The sequence below is a fragment of the Orcinus orca genome, chromosome 19 (assembly GCF_937001465.1).
Source record: "Orcinus orca chromosome 19, mOrcOrc1.1, whole genome shotgun sequence".
Classification (NCBI taxonomy): domain Eukaryota; kingdom Metazoa; phylum Chordata; class Mammalia; order Artiodactyla; family Delphinidae; genus Orcinus; species Orcinus orca.
This window is the reverse complement of record NC_064577.1, coordinates 43,242,058-43,266,935: the sequence shown is the minus strand read 5'-3', so window position 1 is coordinate 43,266,935 and position 24,878 is coordinate 43,242,058. Positions and strand designations below refer to the sequence as shown.

At 57.8% G+C, this 24,878-nt stretch overlaps 1 protein-coding gene across 23 annotated transcripts in view; it reads right to left on the bottom strand.

Annotated features, from left to right (window-relative positions):
- Positions 1-24,878, bottom strand: part of SRCIN1 (SRC kinase signaling inhibitor 1) — a 67,692-nt gene that overhangs the window by 11,826 nt on the left and 30,988 nt on the right. For 8 of the 23 annotated variants that reach the window (XM_049702695.1, XM_049702694.1, XM_049702685.1 and 5 more), the window contains 16 exons: positions 21,518-21,541; positions 17,417-17,612; positions 16,587-16,785; positions 16,040-16,133; positions 14,682-15,568; positions 13,518-13,610; positions 13,228-13,271; positions 12,748-12,935; positions 11,435-11,610; positions 6,235-6,365; positions 5,993-6,140; positions 5,406-5,652; positions 4,722-4,956; positions 2,961-3,115; positions 2,522-2,674; positions 1,837-1,959 (listed from right to left, as the gene is read on the bottom strand). In XM_049702695.1, the coding sequence (XP_049558652.1) occupies positions 1,837-1,959; positions 2,522-2,674; positions 2,961-3,115; positions 4,722-4,956; positions 5,406-5,652; positions 5,993-6,140; positions 6,235-6,365; positions 11,435-11,610; positions 12,748-12,935; positions 13,228-13,271; positions 13,518-13,610; positions 14,682-15,568; positions 16,040-16,133; positions 16,587-16,785; positions 17,417-17,612; positions 21,518-21,541 (3,093 nt within the window). The remainder of the gene's footprint in view (positions 1-1,836; positions 1,960-2,521; positions 2,675-2,960; positions 3,116-4,721; positions 4,957-5,405; positions 5,653-5,992; positions 6,141-6,234; positions 6,366-11,434; positions 11,611-12,747; positions 12,936-13,227; positions 13,272-13,517; positions 13,611-14,681; positions 15,569-16,039; positions 16,134-16,586; positions 16,786-17,416; positions 17,613-21,517; positions 21,542-24,878) is intronic. The other 15 variants (XM_049702686.1, XM_049702691.1, XM_049702696.1 and 12 more) reach the window with 7 other exon arrangements.

Here is a 24,878-nt window from a genome sequence, read left to right as displayed (position 1 = left end):
CTCGGAGGGTGGGTCTGCCATCCTCATCTCAGGCCAGAGATTCCTGGTCCCTACCCTTTACTTCCGGAGTTTCTCTGAGGGCTTCACAGTCACAACGGGAGGGGCTCAGCTAAGTCCCTCTGCTGCACAGGCTTGGGCAAAGCTAGAGCATCTGCCTCTGTGTGAGCGTCCCGGGCTCTGGCTTTGGTGGGGGCACAGAGGGAGGCCCCCAGTCACCCCTACCCCACTTGAGTGAATTCTGGTCTAATTCTGAGCAGAGTCTTATACCAGGAACTGCCATAAACGCCTTCATCTTTAATCCTTTCTGTTGTCCGTGAAATGGCTACTACTCTCATCACTTTACAGATGAGGAAACTGAGGTGGGGGGTGTCATGTAATTTACCCAAGGTCACTTACCCACAGCTAGCTAGTGGCAGAGCCAGGATTTGAACCCAGGCAGTCTGACTCCAAGTCCAGTGCTCTTTCCACTAAAAGGAGCCATGGGGAGATGCGTGGGGGGCAGCAGGGACCCCCAGACCCCCCCGCCCCAGGCAACCCACCCAGCCCTGCCACCTGCTTACCTGGATGTGGGAGGTGCAGACTGGGAAGGCAGAAAGGGCGACCCATGCCCGCCCGGCTCCACTGCCCAATGGCGCCTCAGGATGCAGAGGAGCAGCCAGCCCAAAGGGCCAGTGGAGGGGCTCTGCCCACTGGACCTCACCAGGACTGGCTTCCAGGGCCAGAAAGGTGCAGTGGCTGGGTGCAGCGGGCCAAGGTGCCGAGGCACAGCCAGCCTGGGGCAGCCCTGCCACACCCCCAGACGGCTCCTTGGACTGCTCTGGGCCCATCCTCTGCCCAGCAGACAGCACTGTCTACCTGTTTGGTGCCTGTCTGCTCCCCCCGCCAGGGAGCCAAAGCACCACCAGGTCTCAAGCCAGGCTAAAAATCAGGTGGCGGCCAGCACAGAACCCACTGTGGGCCGAGAGAACCAGATGAGGAAGGTGAACACGTGAGTGCACGGGAGGCTCCCCTCTGCAGAGCAGAGGCCCTCCTGCTACAACCTAACTGGGCAGAGGGAGAGATTCCCAGACCACCGCCCCGCAATTCCCCCTCCCCAACCAAGCACAGCCCCCTGGGGTGCAGACAGCAGGTCACCCTCAAATTCCCAAGAAAAAATAAAGAGGAAATAAGTGCAGCAGGACAGCAGCAAGGACTGAAGTTGAAATGCCCAACACCGAAAGACAGAACCGGCAGCCAAGGAAGGGCATGGGTTTCTTCCATCCCAAGCTCTCTGCCCAGATGGGGCCATGGGACGGAGAGAGGCTGTAAATGAGCCTTCCTCCTGGGCATCCTGGTGCCCAGCGCAAGGCATAGATTCTAGTGGGAGAAAGAGCCCCCACCTGGCATAGGCAGCGGAGTAGGGGAGATGGGGGCAGGGACCAGGCGAGGGCTCAGGACAGTGTCAGACTTTGAGTTGGGCCTAAAGTCATGTAACAAGCACGATCCAAACTCCAATCTTGGACCAAAGACAAAACGTGGGCTTCGGGCCAGACCTAAACTCTGGCTGCAGATACGAACAAAACACCCACCACAGGCCAGACCCGGAATCAGGCCTGTAAGGAAAGGCCCCAAGGGGGCCACCAGGTACCAGGCTGCTGGAGTCTGGAGAGGGAAGGAAGGGTGATGCATCCGTCCTTGGGGCGGGGGAGGGGGTGAGGCCCTGGCAGTGGCGGGACTCAGGGACGTGACTGGCAGGTTCTAGCGGGTGTTCTAGCGGGTTAGTGTGAGAAGTGAGGAGAGGAAGCGTGGAGGCACAGGCAGAGAGAGCGCCGTGAGAGGTGGGGGGCAGCCCGTTACCTTCCACGTGGGGCCCGGGGCTGAGCCCCCAGGAGGCCCCGGGTCCTGGGGGAACAGCAAGGTGGGGATCGGCTGGCGGCAGGGCGTGGGGGGGAGGGGAGACACTGAGCTTCTCTCAAACACCTGGGGAGCAGAAGGTGGGGGCAGGTTTGGAGGAGGGGGTACAGGGAGGATGGGGGTGCTGGGCTCTGACCCAGGCACTCATGGGGAGGGGGTGGCCTGGGCTGGCCCTCCTTGGCCCCTCACCATGGCCACTGGCCACCAGAGGCCCTGGTGGTCCAGGTCTTCAGCCTCTGGGGAGGGGTGCCGAGAACACCCGAGTCTGGGTGACTTACAGCACTGGGAGGGGGTCAAGGTATATGGGCGAGTCTGTGAGAGCTTCTGTTCTCAGAACACTAGGGGATCGGGGTCTCAGAGCACAGGAGGTGTCAGGGCAGTTGCGGGGTGTCTCAGACACTACAGTAAAAAACTCAAACATGTGGGGAGGGACCTCAGACCCCCTCCCCCATTTTACAGTGGAGAAGAAACTGAGGCAAGGAGGAGAGGCTCCTGAAGCAGCCTCAGTGGGGACCCGAGAATCCAGTCCCCTGTCCTAGTCCGGGCACCTCACCCTGGGGTCAGCTTGACAGGCAAAGGGAGGGGGCCTGGCTGATGACTCGGGGGGTCAGGTGCGCCCCTGACCCACCTCCAGCTCTGCGATGATGCGGTCCTCGTCGTCCTCATCCTTGACGGCAGAGGCCATGATGGGGGGCGTGGAGGACGGGCGGGCCACCTCGGACACGGCTCGGCGCAGCTTTACCTGGGGCTTCTGCACCTCCAGCTCCTCAGACTCGGCCTTCTGCAAGGGCCCGGTCCCCATGGAGACCAGGCTCTGGGCACCTCCCGCTCGCCTCCTAGGCCCCAGCACTTCCAGACCATCTCCCACCTGCCCCAGCTCCTCAACGGCCAGGATGGCCCCTTGCCATGGAGGAAGCCCAAGCCAGAAGCAGAGTCACCACTGGCCAGCCTCCTTTCTTTCCTTCCACTTCCTCTGAGAGAGGGGACCACCCCAGAGAGTCTCCAGAGGTCATCTCAGGCATCCCCCCAACTCGACCCCCTGACCCCTACCCAAGCGGTGGCAGTACCTTGATGAAGGCCGAGTCCTTCTTGCTGGTGACCACGACCTCTCCAGTGCGCGTGGTGGTCAGGCCATGGGAGGAGGGGAAGCTCCGGCGGGGAGGGGGCGGCGGGGGCGACTTGGAGGGCTTCTCCGTGCGGTATCGGGGCACTGTCAGCTCATCTGTGGGAGGCCAAGGGACTGGGGGTCAGGGGACTCGTAACCCTGGAGTCTGTGCACCACATCTGACTCCAGGGTTAGGATAAACCTGGCTTCCTCCTCCAGCGAGGAAGGGAGAGGAATGCACAGGGGAAAGGACACAGGCTCCCTCCTCCTTCTCTCCTACCTCCCCGTGCAATCCGACCCCAAGCCCTGCTGCTCCTCCCCTTACAGCACTCTCATCCCTTGCTACTCAAAGTGTGGCCCGTGGGACAACAGCATTGGCAGCACCTGGGAGCTTCTTAGAAATGCAGAAGCACAGGCCCCACCCAGAGCTGCTGAATCAGAATCCACGTTCTAGCAGATCCCCAGGTGATTTCACGTGCACGTTCAAGTTTGAGAATCACTGCTCTAATCCATCCCTTTCCTGCCCACCCCTCAGCCCTGCCCTGCACAGACCTTCATCCTTTCTCCATCAAGAGAGAGTACTATTCTGAGAGTCTGACCCCACCCACCAGGCTCTCCTTTCCCCCAGTTCTTCCCGGGGTGGGGGCTGCTTCCTGGGCAACCTGCAGAAAAGTCCCTCAAGCCTGACATTCCTCCGCCTTTGATCCCCCAGCGATTCCCCATGACCTCAAACCACGTTCAAGTTTCTTGGCCCAGCACCCTCTGAGCCTGCCAACCTTTCAGCTTCAGCTCTGCTTACTAATCCTTGGTCTGGACCCAGCAGGGCAACACCAAACACAGACCTCCAGGCATTTGTATGTGCTGTTTCTCCCTGGAATGCCCTCTCTCACTGGCCAGGGAAATGCAAGGCTCCAGTGGAAAGTCCCCTTCCATGGGAAGCCCTTCCTGCCCTTCCAGGGCCTCCTCTAGGACAGCATTTAGCACCTGAATCCTATTTCCGGTTTACACACAAGGTATGGCCTGGGACAGATTACTTAACCACACTGAGCCTTAGTGTCCTCGTCTGTAAAATGGAAATAATTACTGTATCTGCCTCCTGGGATTGTTGCAAAATTATAAGGATTTACACGTAGAAAAGCATTTGGAGCAGTTCTTGCCGCGTAGTAAGTGCTTGATAAACACAGATGTTAGTATTACTCTCCCACGAAATTTTAAGCTCTTTGAAAGCAGCCTTATCTCCTTATCCCCAGCACCTAGCAGATAGTGGGTGCTTAACAAATATATGCGGCAGGAATGAATAAACGCGTGAATTACAATTGCCATTTCTGGTTCGGGTTTCTCACAGGCTCAGGGAGCACGGGAACCCTGTCCGTATAGCTCAGCACTGCACCCGCACCCCGTCTCACCATAGCCTCGCTTCTGGCACACACACTGGGTCAGAACGTGCAGGGGGACGACCCTCTGCCTGGACTTGCTCATCCTCCCTGCATGGTCCTCTCAGCAGAAGTCAGAGCAGTGGGAAAAATCCCCGGATGGAGTCCTGTGCTATCCCGTCCTTCTGGGTCTCCCTTCGTGGACGAGGGGCAGGCCAGCACCTCCCTCCTCTGGCAGCCTGACCACAAAGATTCTCACTCCCAAGCGCCTCCCCCATCAACCTGAGAGCTCCCGAGGCTGGGGCTCCCCTCCTCTGGGCTCCTCGCCAGCCCCCTACCTGCCCCCATACCTGAGCCTCTCCTTCCACTGGGCTCCGTTCGGGGGGTTGCCTTCTGACCGTGGGGCAGCTTGGGGGGCTTGTGGTCAGGGGTGGGGGCTGGGCCTGGGTGGGCCTTGCTCCCACAGTCCAGGTCAGGGATGGCCTTCAGCAGCTCTGCCTGTGTCTCCTCCAGAAGCCGGTTGATGTCCTTGGCGCTGTACTGGGTCAGGGCTGCCCGCTTTTCCTCCCAGTCCCGCTCGGCAGCCTTGAGAGGAGGGGTCGACAGTCAGGACTGAAGTGGCTGCCCTGCTCCTGGACCTTTGGGGCCTCGGCCACACATGCAAGGAATGGAAAGGAAGCCTCCCATTTGGTCCGAGCCTCGGGCTTCTCCTTGAGTATTACACGCTTCCCCTGTGAGCCTGAAATACCACCTTCATTACAAACTACTCTTGGGATAAACTTAGACCTGCTTTTAGACATTCTATTCTGTCTCACTGAGCACAAAATCTACTCTTATGCTAACACCACACTGCCTTGATTATCATAGGTTTATAATATGCTTTTCTGTCTAGCAGGACTCATGTCACCCTCAGTATGCTTCTCAGACTTCCTCGTCCCCCAGGAACAAGTCCCCACGTGTTGGCACCTGCCAATCTAGGACGGGGGTGAGAACGTGTGAGCCTAGTTCTGGCCCCCCCATGCCGGGCCCAGCACCTCAACAGACACAGCCTTGTCCACGCTTCTCTTGCCAGGAGTGTCCAGGCCTTTGGTGGGGTTGCCCGCCTTCGGGGTCGGAGGGGCCCCCTCGGTTTGCCCGCTCATCTCGTGGAGCTTCAGTGGAGGGCTGGGGGGTGGCATTTCAAAGTCCAAGCTCTTGTTGAAGTCAGTCTCGGCTGTAACCTTCTTGGGGGACTGATTCAGGAGGTTGCTGGGGGGTGGCCATGCACCTTCGTCCACTTGCCTGGGGTTGGGAGAGTTGGGAGCAGCTGTGAGGCCTGCAGGATGGTGGCCCCATGGGAGGGAAGCCTGGCCTGGGGGAGGTGGGGTTTGAGGAGGGCTCTGGGATCTTGCAGGACAAGTGGAAGGGCCTGGGGAGGAGTGACTGCATCCGGCAAATGGGAGGGCCAAGCCTACAACATGCACGGGGCCACAGATCAGAGCTGAGGTGCAGATCCAGTCGGCACACCAGTGAGCTTTGTGGGAACTGGGATAAGGGGTCAGGTTGACCTATCGATCTAGCTCAGTATGTGACCTCACTGGGAAACTGGAGGTCAGAGATAAGAACTCAGGGATAGTATGACCTTCGGATCTGGGCCAGCGTGTCTGTGACCCCACGGCAGCGCTTGAGGAGCCCATCCAGGCGCTGTGGCTCCTCCTTCAGGAACTTCACTGCCTCCACCTCCACACGCAGCACTACCCGCATCTTGCTCTGCAGGCCTGGGAAGTGAGCTGAGGGGAAGGGAAGGAGTGAGCTGGGGAGGGAGCAGCTCTGAGGATTGGGAGGACAGGCAGTGGGGTGGGGGTGGGGTGCCCCCAGGCTCACCCTTGAGTTCAGTCAGCGTCTCCCCGAGCTGCTTCAGCACCAGCGCCTTCTCTTCCAGCTCGGGCCCAGGCACCAGTCGGTGGTTGTGGGACACGTCCCTCTGGATCTTCTCCACCGACTTCTCCAGGTCACTGCAGCCACACAGAAAGACCCTTTCAGCCCCTCTGGCCCCAGCCCAGCCCCCTGAAATTGGGCAGCTGGAAAGAAATCAGGCCACCAATCAGACCAAAATTAAAAGCCATTCACCAGACCACAAGCCCAAGTGAAATCAGAAAGCCAAACTTCAGAGATGAGACTTAGAAGCACTCCCTAACAGGTGCCCTGGGTCCCCTCTTTGAAGTTCTGATCTTTCTTAACATCAATCCAAATCTCCCTCCCGATAACTTGCATACTATGATTCTCATTATGCCAAGGACACAGCAGAGGAACTGGCAGCTTTTCAGAGAACTGGAGGCAGTTGCATGTGCTCCTAAACAATCTCTTGTTTTTCAGGGGGGCACTGCCACGTGCATCTACCTTTGCTCAAGTGATCCAGACACTCAGCCTCTTTCCTCAATGACAAAGCTGCTTTCAATTTTCAGATGGTTTATGCTGAGCTTGTGGGGTTTTTTTCTTTTTTAAAAAATGTATTTATTTATTTATATTTGGCTGCATTGGGTCTTCGTTGGTGCGCTCAGGCTTTCTCTAGTTGCGGCGAGCGGGGGCTACTCTTAGTGGCGGTGCACGGGCTTCTCACTGAGGTGGCCTCTCTTGTTGCGGAGCACAGGCTCTAGGTGCGCAGGCTTCAGTAGTTGTGGTGCACGGGTTCAGTAGTTGTGGCTCACGGGCTCTAGAGCGCGGGTTCAGTAGTTGTGGCACACGGGCTTAGTTGCTCCGCAGCATGTGGGATCTTCCCGGACTGGGGCTGGAACCTGTGTCCCCTGCATTGGCAGGTGGATTCTTAACCACTGCACCATCAGGGAAGCCCTTGTGTCGTTTTAAAACCCTCCATATTTCTAAAATGTAAATCAGACCACCAAGTCACCACCGCCTGTTTTGAACCCGAAATGGATCCCAACATTTTTCTTTTTTTTTTTTTTTTTTTGCGGTACGCGGGCCTCTCACCGCTGTGGCCTCTCCTGCTGCGGAGCACAGGCTCCGGACGTGCAGGCTCAGCGGCCATGGCTCACGGGCCCAGCTGCCGACTGTCTCCAGGTCTCAACTTCCTCACCCAAAAACATGGGGATGGTAAGAGTTCCTCCCTCCTGGGGCCACTGTGAGGATTAAATGAGCTAATGCAAGGGGTCAGTCCCTGGGAGCTGCTCTTCTTTTCCCTCCAGCTACATCCACTGTCCTCCTCGTCTGGTTTGCTTCTGTTTAGAACCATCCAGAATTGCTGAGGTCCTCGTATGTGCTGCTCTCCCTGGGCCTCTATAATGCCATTTCCTCTGCCTAGAACACTCCGTTTAGCACCCCCACACACACACGCACGCACGCACATGTGTGACTAACTCCCACTCATCCTCAGGTCCCAATGGGAACCTCTCCCCCCTTCCCTACACTTGGGGTTGGGGGTCTGCTTCCTCCCTGGAGCTCCTGTTTCCTGGGCTAAGCAACTCTAGGCAGGCAGACACCATGTCTTTCTGATTCATCTCTGATTTCCAGCACCTGGCATGGTGCCCAGAGCAGGATAAATGCCTGGTAAATAATTATGGAAGGAATGAATAAATGAAAGAAGGAACTCTGCCCAGGTAGGTCATCTCAGTTCTGTACTTGAGTCACTGATGTCCCTGACCCACATGCGGGACTCTACATACATTCCTGTCAAATCCCATCTGTTGGATTTCAGCTCAACCATCCATGTAGGAACAACTTTTGAATCTCAGTTCTACCATCCAACAGATTTGCTCCCCCTCAGAGCTCTGTGTCATCAGCAAATCTTATCAGCATGCTTTATACATCTTCATCCAACTAGCGGGTGAAGAGACAGATCACATTGGAGCCAAGGACAAAATCCTGTGAGTCAGCACTACCAGTTACAGAGCTATCTTGTACTAAGTGCTTATGGCCTGCCAGGCGCACATTCATCTCTTCACTTTCTTTACCTTATTTAATCCTCACAACAAATCCTGTGAGTGGGAACCATTATTACCTCCAGTTTACACACAGACAAACAGTAGCTTAGGCACTAGACTACATTTCCCAGCCTCCCTTGCAGGTAGAAGTGGCCATTCGACTGAGGTCTAGTGAATGGAATATGAGTGGAAGGGTTACATGCTGCTTCCAGACCTGGCGCCTAAAAACCTCCCATGTAAGCTCCTCCATGCTCATTTCCCCTTCCTGTTGGTTGAAAGACAATGACCCTGTGGATAATCTTGGAAGACACATATTGAAGATGGCAAAAGCTCCATTAGCCTGGGTCCCTGAATGACTGCGTGGAGGAAAGCCATTCTGCTAACCCACCAATACTGTTCCATGAGAAAGAAAGGTATATTGATTACTTTTGAACCATTATACAACTTGTTATAGCAGCTAACCTAACTAATTAATTAGCTACCCTAACTAAGCTACCCTAACAATGGGCTTTGGCATTAAAAAAAAAAAAAAGGCTCAGAGAGATTAACTAACCTGTCCAAGGTCACACAACTATTTTGTGGCAAAGCAGGATCTACTCCTGTCTGACTTCAGCCATTGGGTTCTGCTGCATCTCCCTCCCACACTGGACTAACATCACCCCACACCCACCCACTGTCCCACCCAGCCTTCCCTCCGCCACACGCGAAAGAACAACTCTCTTTTGATGTGTGTGATAACCTGACTGGCTCAGGGTGGGCCAGTTTTGTAAAATGGTCACTCTCAAACATCACTCTGCAGAGGAAGGGCACTCAGGTAAGCCTTCAGGAGGAAATAACACTGCAACTCTCAGGCAGAAGGGACAAGGCCTGCCTTAGGCTCAATTAGCACCTCGATTTTCTGATCATTACCATCTGCCAAAGTTTGGGGGCCCATAACCTGGGCAGGCTCTGCAAGTGAGTCCAGACCAGCCCAAGTCTAGGCACTGGGATCAGAACGTAGTGGGGTTTCCAGACCCAGGTTTAGTTCTAGAGGAGTTGAGAGGTAAGGGTCAGGATAGAGCCAGCTATATAATTTGGGGGTCCCAAAGCGAAATGAAGATTTTGCCCCTAGTTTAAAAATTAAGAATTTCAAGACAGTGACAGCAGAGCATTAAACCAAGCATGGGCCTTCCCAAGCATGGGGCCCTGTGCGATTACACAGGTCACATGCTTACAGAGCTGGTCCTGGGTTGGGTCACATTATGCTCCAGAGGCCAAAAGGTCTCAGTCAGCAGAGGCTTTCCCTAAGGGCAATGTCTAGACAGCACTCAAGCGCTTGGCTAGAAGGTCAAGTGAGCGAGCCAAGTGGAGTGAAACACCGAATCAGCCTTTACTCCCAGCAAGATGCCAGGGGGCTAAAGGAAGGGGCAGAGTGAGGCCGAGCAAGAGCGAGTGTCCAGGGGCTGCAGCCACAGCAGGGGGCCTGCTGGCTGACTTAATGCCAGGAGGCTACGGGAGCTGGGCAGGGACGTCCCCCTGGCCAGGCCAAAGCCACTGCAGTGCTGGTGTGCAGCCCAGGCCCCACCCAAAAAAGGGCAGGAACTCCTTTCGAAGCAGATGGAGAATCCTGCCGGAAGCATATATCAGCCCCCAAGCTCTCTCAAGTGAGCAGTCTGAGCAATGGGTTTGATAACAGGGCAGCGGGTAGGGCGTCTGTGTACTCCTGGAGAACTGAGGCCCCCAGGAAGCTGAGGACCAGACACTCATATGACAGGAGCATAAATACATCCTTTCATCCCTTCTGCCTCTGTACTTTTATATTTCCTTTTATTTTCCTTTAATGTCTCAGTAAAGTTCCTTTTGAAAATTCCAACCCCGCTCCTCTGTGCTGAATAAAAAGGGGCAAAAAGGGGACAGGAACGTTGAGTAAATGGAATTCCCTGGGTAAGGGGGTTGGCAGCCATCAGTCTACTTGGAGATCTGACAAGAGTTGACACTCAGCTGTCACACTAGGGGTGATGCAGTGGCTGCCACCAGCTTATTTCCAAGTGGGATGGCTCCTTATTTCATCTCAGCCACAAGGGGTCATGAGAATCTTTGCCCTGTGCATCTCTGAAAAGCACATGTACTTATAGGCTGTGCGCCCAAGACTGAGGAGCAGGGACCCTTTTCAAGTAGCCCCTTGCAAGTGATACAGCCAATTATGAGCTTGGTGAGAAAGCTGGGCTCCTCTGAGCAGCCTCCCTGGCTCCGAGTCGCTGACCAGTAGAACCCAAGTCCTCTCTGGGAAGAATTGCGAAAATCTTAATACGGGGCACAGGTGAAGAAGCTGAAGTGCAGAGAAGGGCAAAAACTATCGTGATCAAACAGCCTCTCAGTGCTGGAGCTGGACCTCAGGCCCCTTGTGCCCTGAACCACCTAGAGGGAGACCAGATGGAGGAGCAGGGCCTCTGTCTCAGACCCCAGGGACTGACCAGGGAAGGCTGCAGTGGGCTGGGGCCGCTCACTCACTGGATGGACAGCGGCAGGCAGCTTCTCCCTTCAATGGTGCCAGACAATCGAATCTTGGCCAGACAGCCATTTGTTAAATTTGGAGCAGAGGACTGTCTTCTGTTAACCCTTCCATGTCTAAGCATTTGGGGGTGGGGTGTTCTCTATTCCTGGAGCCCTGTTTCAGCTGCACTAGGACGGGGGGAGGGTTCTCCTTGGCTATACCTGGTCTCAGAGATCAGAGAATTGGAGTGGTGGTGACCGTGACTGGTCAGCACTAAGCTGGCCACATCTGAAAGCTCCACTTGAATACTCGAGGGTCAGTTTGCACGGGTCACAGGCCAGAATGAAAGCAGGCAGAGGGCAGAGTGACATCGGGCAGCTGGACGCGTGAGAGTAAGGCTGCAGGCCACGGGGAAGCCAGACTGTGGACCGTTAGGAAGCAAGACTATAGCAAAAGCAGGCATCAAGCCAGAAAAAAAGAAAACAGGAATTGTGCCAGATGGTCAAAGGTTTGTGGGTCACAGAGAAATCAGGCCACAGAGGAGAAGGAAATCAGGCTTCAGAACGTCACCTGTGATTCAGAAGGAAGGGAGCTTCGCCTCCCCGTGAAACCAGGTTGCCGGCCACCCAGGTCGCACCCCCAGCCCTCCCTCCAAAGCTGGGCCCCGCCTCACTTGAGCTGCTGGGTAATGAGCTCCTCGTCGTTGAGGTAGCGCAGCCGCTCTTCTTCCACTAGGGTGCGCTGCCGCTGCAGCGGGTCCTCCTGCCGCCGCGCCGCCTCCGACACGCGCATGCTCAGCTCCGCCTCCGTGCCCTTCAGCAGCGCGCGCAAAGACTCCAGGTTCTGTAGCTGCGGGACGCAGATGGACCGATGGACGCGGGTGGGAGGGAACGGAGGCGCGCAGCCGGGAGAGGGCTAGGAGGAGGCAGGCAGAGGAGAGCCCGACGCGGGGCAAGCTCCATGGAAGATACCAATGCTCGGCTGTGGCCGTGAGCAGCAGTGAAAGGGTGGGATGGCGGGGGGGGCGCACAGGCCGAGGGCTTAGTTCTGGGGAAGAATAGAGGCAGGAGGAGAACGGCCTGGGATAGTGGAGGGAGGAGTGCCAAGTTGGGCCCTGCAGAAGGTGCAGCTGCATGGCTGTGGCGGTTAGCTGCAGCGAGATGGTGGGGGGCGGAGGAAAATGTTTCGTTCTGGGTAAATATTGAGGCAGGAGAACGGGATAGCGGATATTTGGGGGGCAAGGGGTGGCCCTACATAGGCCCCTGCCCACCTTGCGGCTGCATGGCTATGGCTTCGATGAAGGACTCAAGCACTGGGGTTTGATAGAGCTTCCGTGGATGCGCCGGGAAAACCGAGTTCTAAGGCCGAGTTGGGGCAAAGGTGGGGGTGGGCGAGATCTTACCCATTGCCCAGATGGCAACTCTCTGCCCCCTCTCCAGCCTGTCTCTACTCATTATTCTCACCTGACGGGCCCTGGGATACTCTCGAGGAGCGGGCACAGCGATGCCAGGCTCCTGACTGGTGGGACCATCTGCCAGGCGGGGCGGGCCCGGGAAGACTGTGTGGGCTGAGGAAGGGAGAGCTGAGGGGATCTGGGGGAAGGGCTTCCGCCCAAGGGAGGGAAGGGGGTAGAGAATGCGGGGCAGGAAGGGACAGGGACTGCCCTGAGGGATACTGACCGGAGAAGGGGGCTCAGTGAGGTGCATTGGGGCTTCAGGAGAGCGGTGAGGATTAAGGAAAGGGGCAAGAGGGCTCAGTGAGGGGGACCCGGGCGAGGGATGGGGGCTTGGTGAGGGAGTAGAGACTCAGCGAGGTGGCGAGAGTTCGAGGAGGGTTTCGGAGAGCAACCCAGTGAGCGGCGGAGGGCCTCGGGATGGGGCAGACTCGCAGGAAGGAGTTTCGTGGGCGGGTTCTGGCGGGGCGGGGTTTGAGGGGGCGGGGTTTGAGGAAGCGGGATACAGGGCGAGGCCCCGGAGAGGGTGGTACCTGGAGCTTCCGCAATTGCTGAAGCTGGCTGCGCAGGTCATTGGTGCTGTTCTGCAGGCCACGCAGGTGTAGCTGCATCTGCAAACGGTTGATGGCAGTGGGCTGCCCCGCAGGCGTGCTGCTGGCCGAGGGCGGGGGAGGGCCGGACACTGGGGTGGCCCCGCTGCTCCGGCTGCCTGACCCGCAGGCTGCAGACAGGGACCACGAGGACGGGAGAAAGGGAATAAATCGTGAGCCTGGGGTAAAGTCCTCCCCACTCCTGACCCCACACAGCAGCCACAGAGAGACGTGGCTCTGGCTCCCTGCCCCAACTAGTGGTCAGCCCTCTGCGAGGAGCAAAGCGCCGGAGCGAAGGCATCTTGTTCTAAGGTGACTACTCATTTATCCACTGAAGCCTGGTGATGTAGCCACTTTACAGATTAGGAATCGGAGGCTCAGAGAGGGCAAGAACCTGTGGGGGAGGGGAGAAGGATCACTCACGTGCTGAGGGGGTGGCTGCTCCATTGGAGCCTTCAATCTTCTCACTGTGGCACAGGGGAAAGATGGCCATCAGGGGGTCCAGGCCCCAGACTGTCAAAGCTGGGTGAGACCTTAACATAAACTCCTCCAGCCCCCTGATCTCAGGATGGAGTCCCAGAGAAGGGAGGCGATTCACCCAGGGCAAAATGATGAGACCTTGGCTGAGCTGAGCCCAGGGCTCCTGCTGCTCGCCTTCCCTCCCTCTTGCCCACCCACATGCCTGGGCAGTGGTGCTGGGAGAAACACCTCACCTGGGGGTCTCTGGCTCCGAGCCTCGCAGTAGGGCACTCTGCACCAGGCCAGTGAGGCTAGCAATTTGCTTCTCCATGGCCTCCATGCGCTCCCTGGGGAAGACGGTGGCTTTGAGCAACCCCATCTCTGGGCATGGGGTCCCTCCTGCCCAGCGCCCCATTCCTAAGATGGATAATTAGAGGAAATACCATTCCCTCCCCAGCCACCAGCGCATAGACAGTTCAAAGGGTCCCACTGCCTAAGGGTCCACAGCCCACCCCCAACATTGGAAAGGCCCTTCCCTGTCTGACAGTCACCCCCTCCCTCTCCAGACTCATCTCTCATCACTGGCTCCCTAATGGGCCCCACCCAGGTCACTCTGGGTCTCTGCACATGTATTCCCCCTGCCAGTATGCCCTCCTCCCTACCCTCTCCTCTGAAGCCATCCCAGAGTCCCCAACAGCCTTGAGGAGTACACCCTCCCAAGGGAAGAACAAGTATTTTTTGCTGTGTCTCCCTCACTAGGCAGGGCAGGAACCGTGTTTGCTCAGCTTGGCATAAACAGTGGCCAGTGCAGTGCCTGGCACACAGGCCACAAGAAAGCTGTGTGAATGAATCGTTTCTTCTCACCTCTTAGCAGTGCTGCTTGAGGGCAGAGGGGGGCAGCTCAGTGCCCTGGTTACCTCCTCCAGCCTTGCACCCTTAGCAGAGAGCTGAATGATGGGCAAGAGTTCCCCAGCTCGGAGGCTACTTAAAGAAATGTGCCTCTCTCCCCATCCCCACTTCTTACCAGCACCCCCTCCCCAGTGGACTTCAGCCGGCCCTGTGCTGGACAGCTCTCATGGCGGCACATTCTGTGTCTGAGCAGGAAAGGCACTAAATAAAGAGTTCTACTTCAGCCTCAATATCAATTGGGGAAACTGAGGCTCAGGGACCGGATGCAAACCCAGGTCTCCAGGGTCCTTGTCTGGGGCCCTCTCATCCAGCTCTCAGGCTTTGCAGATGAAACGTCTTTCCAGTGCCTTCCCTGCCACGGCAAGTTACTTTGGCGACCCCTCAAGGCTACTCCGGGTCTATAAGGATTCCCGGGTCTGAGAGTCCAGGACACAACCTGCCACGGACTCTGCCGTGTCCCCTCTCCCCACCCCACCCGCGCAGCCCCGGGCCTCGCCAGCGTCCCTCACCTGGTCTCCGTGTCCTTGGCTGGCACAGGCGGCCCGAACCCCACGAGCGGGCGCTCCCCAGGCCCGGGGAAGAGCTCGGGAGGGGGGACTCCAGCCGTCGAGGAGCCCCCGGTGCTGCGGGTCTTGCCTCCGGGGCTCTCGGCGAAGACAGACGAGGAGCCTGAGTCCTTGCGGAAGGACTGGCGCACCGGCGAGCCGCGGCTGGGCGGCCCCGAGTAGGGGCTGTGCGGCGGTGGGGGGCCCCCGGGGGGCGCAGCCACGTCGGCCAGCTTCTGCGGCGACGAGGGCGGCAGGCGGAAGCCGTAGCCGTCGCCGTAGAGCGGGCCGCCTCCGGCCGCCGCCTTATACAGTGAGTCCTCCAGGTCGGACTGCAGCGCAGCGGCCGAGTAAGTGCTGAGTGAGCGCACCGAGCCGCGCTTGTACAGGCCACCGGCGCCCGGGTAGGCGAATGGGTCGCCGGCGGCCGCGGCCAGGCTCAGGCGGCCCTCGTGGAGCAGCCCGTAGGGGTCGGCGTAGAGGCCCTCGCCCTTCACCAGCACCATGCCGCCCGCCTTGCCCGCCAGGTCCTCATCCGGCTTCACATCGCGCCGCTCCAGGATGGCGCTGGGGCTCGGGCTAACGCCCGGGGCGGCGGGGGCGCTTCCCAGCCGCTCGGCCGCGTGGTGCACGGGGCTGCCGGCGTAGGAGGGCGGGCGCCCCCCGGCGTACGATAGGCGCGAGCGCGACGGCGAGCCCGACGGCAGCCCCGACGGTAGCCCCGGCGGCGGCGAACTGGAGGCCAGGTGCGGCGCGGGCGACAGGTTGTTGAGGCGCCGCGTGGGCGACGACTCCCGCGACGCATACACCATCTCTCTCTGTGCAGAACACAGCCCCCGAACCGGACAGGGCTGGTCACAAAGGGGGATCCCTTGCTTCTTACTTGAGCCAGCAGCTCCCCCCTGACGCTTAGGAAGTCCCTTCTGTTCTCTGCCTTCCCACCCTCCTGCTGCATCTTGGGCCCCTTTCCCTTCAGGGCTCTCAGCACGGAGGAAGAAGTGGTGGAGGGAGAGGCACCAGAGGAGCGACCCCCAGCCCACCCTATGGTGGGGGATGGGAAGCGAAAAGGTAAGGGGTGGCTCCTGAGAGAGGTCTCCTAGAATATTTAGAGGCGGGTTCGAGAAATCTGATCGGACAAGAGGGGAAAGTGGCAGATGAGGGGAAGGACTCCTCCATGACTCCACAATTAATGGAGGCCACCCTCTGCTTCAGCCTCCACATTCCCTTCTCCAAAGCTGTCCCTGGTGACAAGTGACTAGACTCTGTGCTCCTGGACCCCATCTGCCCAGCCTCCCCAATGCCCGGGGCCTCCCCAGCCATACCCGGAGGTCCCCGTTGGTGAGGTGTGAGCCAGGGAAAGCGGCGTAGAGTGGCTCCTTCCTATAGATCTTGATAATACTGCGGTCCTGGATGTCCCTGGGGGCGGGAGGGGTGCAGAGGGTCACCATCCCCCAGCCCTGTGACGAGGAGAGGAAGCTACTCCAGGCAGACGGAAGAGGGGTGGCCAAGAAGGGCCGCGAGCCCCAACCCCTTCCTAACTCCCTGCTCAGTGGATCTCGTGCCTCGGACTGCCTGCCACCAACACACACACACTCAGCAGCTTCCACCCCGTACACCTCCTCGGCCTCACGAGCCATTTTCAGGTTAGCTCAAGCCAAGGCCAATCAGCAGGGGTGGATGATTTAAAGGGAGGGGGTGGGGCCGGGATGACCGAAGAAGGGGGCGGGGCGGTAGGGCTCCGGGAGGAGAGGGGTTACGGCTGAGGTTGGGTCAGGAGGGGGCTGGGGAATGACCTGCGGTGTCGAACCCCCCCTCAGAGGAGGAGTATGGGGAGGCCCACCCCATTCCCCCCCCCGGGGCCACGCCCACCGGACGTCCTCCAACTCGTAGAAGACGTTGCGAGCCTCGTCCTTGATGAGGATGGCTGTGTTGGGCGACTTCAGCATGCCCATGGTGAGCTTCTGCGGGAACATGTGCGCGATGAGTGCGTGCAGCGTGTCCAGGCTGCTGACCTCGTGCGTGATGTGCACGCGCCGAGTCTCCTCCCCGAACTGCAGGAACAGCACCCCTGCGAAGGAGACGCCGCCCTCGCTGTCAGGGCCGCTATCACCGCCACGCCGGCGGCCCGGGGAGCCTTGGGGAGCCGCGCTGGTCCCGCAGAGGCAGGGTCTGAGGCCGGATGCCGCCCCGGAGTGCAGGTGCACCCAGGCACTCCTCATGCTGCCGGCCCCTTAAGGCACCTCCTCGACCCCAGGCAGGTTGGAGTCTGGATGAGGAAATGGGATTGGGGGCAGGAGCAGGTGGGGCAGAAACTGAGAGTGAGTGGTTGCTTTGGGGGAGAGAGGTGAGAAGGGAGGAGATGAAGGAAAGGGGGGCTGCTGAAGGGGGTGAGAGAGAAGCCTAAGGGAGAGAGGAGGCTTGGAGAGAGAGGGACAGGGCAGGAGGTGCTGAGGGAGAGAGAAGTGAGGGAAGAGAGAAGTGGAGGAAAGTTGGAAAGGGAGCCACAGAGGAGGGAGAGGCCTTGTGGGGAGGAGATTGCTGGGGGGAGGGGGGAAGATGGGTATGGGGGAAGGGAGCCAGAGGCTTACTAGAAAGATGGTTGAGGAGAGAGGGAGTGATAAAGGGGCTGGAGAGGGTTCCAGGGTGAGCAGAGAAGAGGGAGGAGCCAGTAGCCTGGAGGGAAGATGGACAGGCAGTACCTGGAGAGCGCAGCTTCGTCTGGCTGGTTGAGCGGGAGAGGGGCAGGCTCTGTCGGAAGCGGTTCATCCTACTGAAGCCCAGGGGCAGCTCCGCCTCCGACATGGTCTCCAGTGACTCAGCGGAGGCGTACGACAGCTTGGCCGCCTGGTCTGCCAGCCCAGGCTGGGCTCCCTGAGTGTGGCGCGAGCTGCGGGTCTGCAGGGGCAGGGCGGGGCAAGAGGAACCAGGAATGACCCCTTCACTCTGCCCATTACCCCCATCCAGGCCCAGGGAGCCCCAGCCAACCAGCCAGTGAGACACACACACACATACACACACACACACACACACACACACACACACACACACACACACACACACACACACACACCCCGGAGGGTCTCCTGGATTCCAGACTCGCTGTGTGGCTGCAGGAGAGTTCCCCAACCTCTTGGGGCCTTGGCCTCCCTGGGACACCCAGCAGGTAAGGAGTGGGCAAAGGACTCAGGCACCCTGGGAAGCCAGACAAGAAACCACCTGAGCGGGAGCCATGGGCACACCTGCTATTTTAAGATTCCAAAGGACAACAAGAACACAAATGTGTCACCGAGGTGAGCCGCAGAATCGTTGAGCAAATTGGGGCATTAGTTCCAGACATTAATTAAGCGGCGGATTCGCGAGCGATGAACAACTTATCCTTCGTGGAGTTCAGAGGGTTGGGGTGGGGGCGGGAAGCAGGGAGAAAGCAGAGAGCTAGGGACCCCAGGATCCCAGCTCTGGGAGGTATGGGCCCTCACAGAGCTGGGAACAATGTCCTGGACTTAGAGTGACTGGGAGGACCACCCCAAACCTCCCAAAGCCAGGTGGACCCCAGTTTCGCACAGACTACCTGCCTAGTACATGCAGTGCACATGCTCAGCCCACACGAGCACATGGCATAAGTGCCAGGCCTCAGCCCCTCCCTGCATGGCACACGCTGCCACACAGCCAACCTGCCTGGCTAGCCTCCCAGAAAAGCCTCCTCCAGTACCAACATAGTAGCCCCTTGCCCCAAAGCCACAGCTGAGGGTGATACCTGGCTGGGGCCAGGGAAGGCTGTCACCCAGTGACCACTCCCTGCCCCAGGGACAGCTCGATTACTCTCTCCTTGGGAGAGGGGACACCCTGATTTCAATCGCACTTCAAGAGCCTACTTCTGGCTGAAAGCTGGGGCTGTCACTCAGGGCCACAGCTCCTGCCAGTCTGCTCTAGCCCCTCCCCTCAAACCTGGCTGCTGTCAGAAACCCATCTATTTAAGGGAGAAAGATACTGAATCAGACCTACATCATTCCCTGTTATGTAACGTTATATATATATTAGCTGTATCACACATATACATGTTATCAAGAAAAAAATCATGTTGCCCAATTGTATTTTTCTATAAAATATATTGCCTATCTTCAACAGCAACAAATCATTCAAAACCATTAACACTGGTTATCTTGGGGTTGAGACAGAGCATTCCCTTTCTACTTTATACATTTCTCTGCTGGGTGAACTTTGCACAATCAGAATGTATCATCTTTATAATTTTTTTAAAAACAGTAAAAGTGTCTCTAAAAAGGAAGTATTTATTCTCCTCCTCAGCTCCCTCCATCCCCAAGTCCTGATTAAACCCTAATTAATCTCCATCTTCTTATTAACTCAATTTAATGTTCCAGTCGGATTAGCACTCTCGAAAAGAGAGAACATATTCCTCTGATGGACAGTGTGCCCAGCTGTCCCCAAAGTGTCCTCAAGGGCTTGGAGATACAGCAGGTCAGATTTGGGGACATTAGCGGGCATCCAGCCTCAAGCACAATGCCTTGACCAGCGGGTGGGCATGGTTCTGGGGAGGAGGGAGGCAGCGTAGCAACTGGACCCACTGGGGGAATGCCTGTGCCCAGACTTTGGACCCTGCAGCTCAGTTCTAGGCTGATCACCAGTGCTGGCCTACGCCCTTCTCTCTTCCCAGTGTGGGGAACCAGGCCTGGTCTGGTGGTCATGAGGTTGCCAGGCAACTGGAAGGTCAGTGGTTGCCAGGCTAGTATGGATGAAGGGCTACAGAATTCAGGCAAAATGAGGCAGCTAGCAGGGATGAAGAGTAGGAGGTGGCCACGGTGCCTGGGGGGCACAAGTGAGTTGCCAATAAGAAGATGGAACAAGGGCCAGAATGAAGGAGGGGCAGGGATCCTAGGGACTGAGAAGGCTGCCCAGGGAACCCTGCGAGAAGAGATGCCCACATTCCCTGCCCCACCGGTTCCTGTCTCCATCCTGGCCTCCTGGGCGCCTTTCCATTCTCACAGCCTTTGTAGAAAACCCTCTTGAGAAGAGAGAAAGCCCATTAGCATGTCTCTCCAGCCCTGGGCTGGGACAACAGAGCAGAAAAACAGTGAGACATCCAGAAGGACTTCCTGACTAGAGGGAGATGGCAAGAGAACAAAACAGTAATTTAAGCGGAGCTCTCCAAAGATAGGAAAGGGCTTCCCAAAGATCGGACGCAGTGAGCACCGGTCCCTGGAGATGCTCCAGTGAGGAACCGATGACTCCTGGTCAGAGATCAGGCAGACGGAACCCTGAGTGGGGCAGTCAGACTAGGATCTGAGATTCCCAAAAGCTGTCCACAGGCTAGGACAGAATCACTTGGGAGCTTTTAAAAACACTCTTTCCAGTGCCCCACATTCACTAACTCTGAATCTCTGGGGCTTGGAGCCTGGGGTTCAAGGTTTTTGACAAGTTCCCAAGGTGATTCCAGGATGCTAATAGCTAATGAGGTAAGGCTCGCCATGAGCCAGGCACTGTGCTTAAGACAGGCAGTCTCGTGTTTCTTCTACCTTTACAACAACTCTATGATGTAGATACGGTTCCATTTTATGGAGGAGAAACCAAGGCTCAGAGAATTATGGAACTTGCCCCAGGTCACCCAGCTAGTTAGTAGCAGACTGGAATTCACCACTAGGCAGCCTGGCCCTTGGCCGCGTGCATTGAACCCCTATGCTCTACTGCTTCCTCCAGAAAGGCTATATGCCTGATGCCACGACTACAATTCCGTGATTCTCTGATTCAAGAACTTTTCTCTGGGAGGATGCATGCAAACAAGATGTTTGGAGCAAGAAGACACTGGGGGGTGGGCTTCCCTGGTGGCACAGTGGTTGAGAGTCCGCCTGCCAATGCAGGGGACACGGGTTCGTGCCCCGGTCTGGGAAGATCCCACATGCCGCGGAGCGGCTGGGCCCGTGAGCCATGGCTGCTGAGCCTGCGCGTCCGGAGCCTGTGCCTCACAACGGGAGAGGCCACAGCAGTGAGAGGCCCATGTACCGCAAAAAAAAAAAAAAAAAGATGACACTGGGGGAGTCTGGAATGTATACCTCCCACCCCCTGTCATGGTGCCCAGGATTTGAGGGACCAGAGACTCCAGGACGCAAGCAGCAGTCTAACTCAGTTCAGTTCTGAGCCTGGTGCCAGAGAAGAGGAGGTCCAGGAGCGTGCTCCCTTGGGGGTCAGCAGGATGCCCCTGGAGGGGACAGACATCTCTCCAGCTGTGGATGGTCCAAACTCTCCAGAGGAGGCAGGAAGACACCGTCCCTGAGCCCAGCCCTCCACTTGGGCAATGGGTTTGGGGGTGTAAGTTTGTGCGTCTCTTGCCTGGCACTGACCAGCTTCCCCACAGTGGAAAGTAAGAAAGGGATGAGGGGCCCATTATAGTCACGGGGCCTCCCTGGAAGATGAAGTCTGAGTTCAGAGAACAAGGCCCTCAATAAAATCACGGGGTCCACTTCCGTCCCCTGGAGCCAGCAGTCCCTCCAGGCTGGGGAAAATGCCTCTCTCATTCCCAAATGCTCTTTACGTCCTGGGGAAGCCTGAGCGTCCCCAGCCCAGATCCCCAGCACGGGTGGCACAAACTCCCACACTGGATCCACAAGCCCCTGGCAGGCGAACCCAGGCTCTCTCAAAGCAGCAGACCCAGCCTGCAGTCCCACACCCACCACCCACACCAGACGGTCCCTTGCAGATGCACAACTTTGTGCAAAGCATGTGCAGGGAGGGGCAGGGGCGGGAGAGCACATGCGGTTGTCACGGACGCAGAAGCACCACACACTGACCTTGAAACTCCAGTAGTTTGGCTGCTGATGGAAATAAGAGAAGAGATGGTTATGCGGGGGCGCTGGGAGGAGAGAGTAGGGCCAGGGGCAGGTTAGAGACCCTTGGCGCTCAGGACTCAGCCCTGGGACATGGGCCCTCCACCCTCCCAGGAACAGGAAGGAAGCCATGCCTGGTACATCCCATTCTCTACAGAGGCCCGGGATGGCCCTGAGCGGGCTCCAGGCCTGCTGCTGCGGGAGGGGAGAACCATCATTCCAGACGTTTATAAGCCACGTAACCTAGTCACAGTAACTGTCCTCAGAGAGTTACAGGCAGGAAAAGACGCAGATGACCATGATACAGGGAACACGTGAGACACTGGCAGAGCTGAATTGGAGCTGCAGGGTCAGAGAAATGGCATCTGGTTGTGGCTGGCCAGGGAAAACTTCCCGGAAGAGGTGGCGTTTTTGGTGAGTCTTTAAAAAATGAACATTTTTGGTGGGTCTTTAAAAAATGAGCAGTCAGAGGTTGGGAGGAAGAGCCTGCTGAGCAGAGGGCCTGGGGAGGCGTGTGCAGGGGGTGTTGAGGGAACAGTTCAGTTTGGCTGGGGCGCAGGGCCTGGGAAAGTAGCAGGTTAGGCTGCGAAGAAGGGCCTGGGGCCGGAGGAGCGCCCTTAAATGCCAAGCGAAAGAACTGAGACTTAACTGGCTGGACAAGCAGAAAGTATTTGCGTGAAACTGAGTGGGATGGGACCCCAGGAGGGCTGATGGGGCAGGGAGTGGAAGAGGGAGGCAGGGGGCCAAGCCCAGGGCAGGGAAGCCTGTGTAACACGATGGACCTGGGTTATAGGGAAAGTGGACAGATGCCCATCACCCCACAGCACCAGGCAATGGACGGGGAGCCATGGACAGCAAGGGAGTGTCGGCAATGTTCTGTGGTTGAACAGATGAGAGGGGAGGGCTCCTTGCTCCCCTAGAACGGGGGCCTCAGGTTCCTCCTCATTCACAATAACCTACAGCCACCCTGCATTCCCTGGAGACCAGAAGCCCCCTCCAGATGGCTAAGGACAAGGGAGGAGTGGCCCGGAGGCCGGATTGGTTCTTGGCAAAGCCGAGGGCACCCTGCTGACCGGTGCCAGCCTCAGCAGGAAGACAGAGGCAGCAGATGGCCTGGCCCTGGGGCGCCTGGCACCAACAGACAAGATTCCCTAGGCCTCAGAGCCACTGGCAGAGGAGACTGACACCAAGGGTCCCTGATGGGGGGAGGACACCACGGCGGGGTGTCCTGTGCCACCTGAATACTTTAGTGGCAGAAAGGAGGTGGGGAGGGGCCCTGCTGGGCTGGAGGCTTCGGATCGTTAGGGTGGGGGTGATGCCAGGCTAGGGCTAGGATGAAGAGGTTTACTCACCAGGACCATCCCCTCTGGGCCACAGTCCCCACCTTTCCCCCCAGCATTTGCTCCAAGAGAGGCAGAGGAAGGGGACAGCAAAGTCTGGGTGTCAGGGGATGCCCACAGGTGCTGAGGGGAGGGGAGGGGGGGGACTGGAGTACCAGGCTGTAGCCACAGCTGCCTGTGGCCTTGGGGAGGGGAAGGAGAGCAGAGCGAGTGGACATGTGATGGCAGGGGGTGGGGGGCAGGGCAGGCAGAGCCAGGCAGAGGGCAGGGGAAGGTTTACGATGAGAGTCATGTCTGCAGCCCCAGTGGTGACGGACGGCTCTGCAGAGAAGGCCACCGTCCCTCATCCACCACCACCATCACACCCCCTCATCCACCACCACCATCACACCGTGTACACACAGGCCACCCACAGCGCCCTGCAATGACAGGCCCCACACGGAGAGCTGCGTACAGACGCGCAGACATCCTCCAGTAATGACATCGCCACAAACACACCCAGAGCAACAAAGACACGCCCACAAAGGGACACAAACACTTGGAGAAAAGCCCTCCATGGTCAGAAACAACCCCAGAAACAGAAACTCAGAGACAGAGCTATTCAAACGTGGACCAACCCCATTCATACAAAACATGCACCCCCGGCCCGCCCAGGACACTGACCTGTTCACACACACTCCCACAAGCAGAATCACAGAGGGCCCCCTGGCCCCTAGGGAGTCACAGAAACAGACAGAGACATGATGGATACCCATTCACACATACATACACACATACACGCACACCAGCTGCAGAGACACACACACAGAGAAAGTCTCGCCCCTCCTTCCCCCCACTAGCCAGGTCACGGCGCCTCTGGCCGCCTCGGTCACTGTACCATGCCTGTGATGTCCCAGACATCACGTGGCAGGTAGGTGAACTCCTGATTCAAAAGAAGCAGAAGATGCGCCCCCCGGCCCCCCCCGCCCCAAATGTCAACACATCAGACTCAGTATGTGCAGACAGCTGGGGCCCACCTCATGTCTCTGGGAGGGGGACAGGGATGGGGCCTGGTTACAGCCATGCTAGCCATGCCCTCAACCTGGACCTGCCTCAGGCAACGCTGGGCACATCCATGGGGCAGCCAGACCTGGAAAGGAGGGCTCAGTAGCTGGGGCCAGGGGAGAGGACTGGGTGGCATCAGTGCCACAGAACAGGCCAGCCAGGCCCCACTAGCGGGTAAAGGTGGAAGAGATGCTGTTTTTGTGCTTGGTGGACTTGGAGTGAGGCTGAGATCAGAGTCCTGGGGCTTCGGGCGCTGGCTGGTCGAGTACACAGAATCCCGCCCCTCTGTCACCTCCCCCTTCAGGCTGGCCCCACCAGCAGGGAGGCACAGAGTCTCCTGGCAACTCAGTGTCCTTGGAGGGGAAAAACCATAGTAGGGAGAGGTCCTTGGGGATGCCGTCTATCCCCCGTCTCTGTCTCTTTCCAGGGTGTTAAACCCATGGGACAGCCTTGGGTGCCTAAGAGCGGAGGGCTCCTCTGTTTGCTAAGGTAGGACTCTCCTCCAATCTCCAGCACCCTTTACTCCTCACCCTCTTCCTGGTTGTCTGTTCCTCCCATCCTGCCACACACAGTGCCTGGTATAGAGTAGGCGCTCAACAAGTATTTGGCCATGAATGAGTGTCAAGAAAACAGGACCAGCCACAGGTGGAAGGCGGTGTCTCTGCATAGTCTGGTACCACTTTCCATCTCCTGGCACTCAGGACAGCTCAGCCTTCCATGTCTTTTCCCTGGGAATTTCCCAGCACCAGAAACCCCCGGAAGGAGGGCAGAGGGCAGGAAGGGCCCAAGAGAGGTCTGGCTCGCCAACCCAAGTGAAAACCTCCAGTATTAGGGCAAAGCTGTCTCCCTCCCCCATTCTCAGAGAGGGGTGTCTCACCTTCCCAAAAGACAGTGAGACAGTGAAAAAAAGAAAGGGCTGAGTAGGAGAGGCCCTTCCAGGT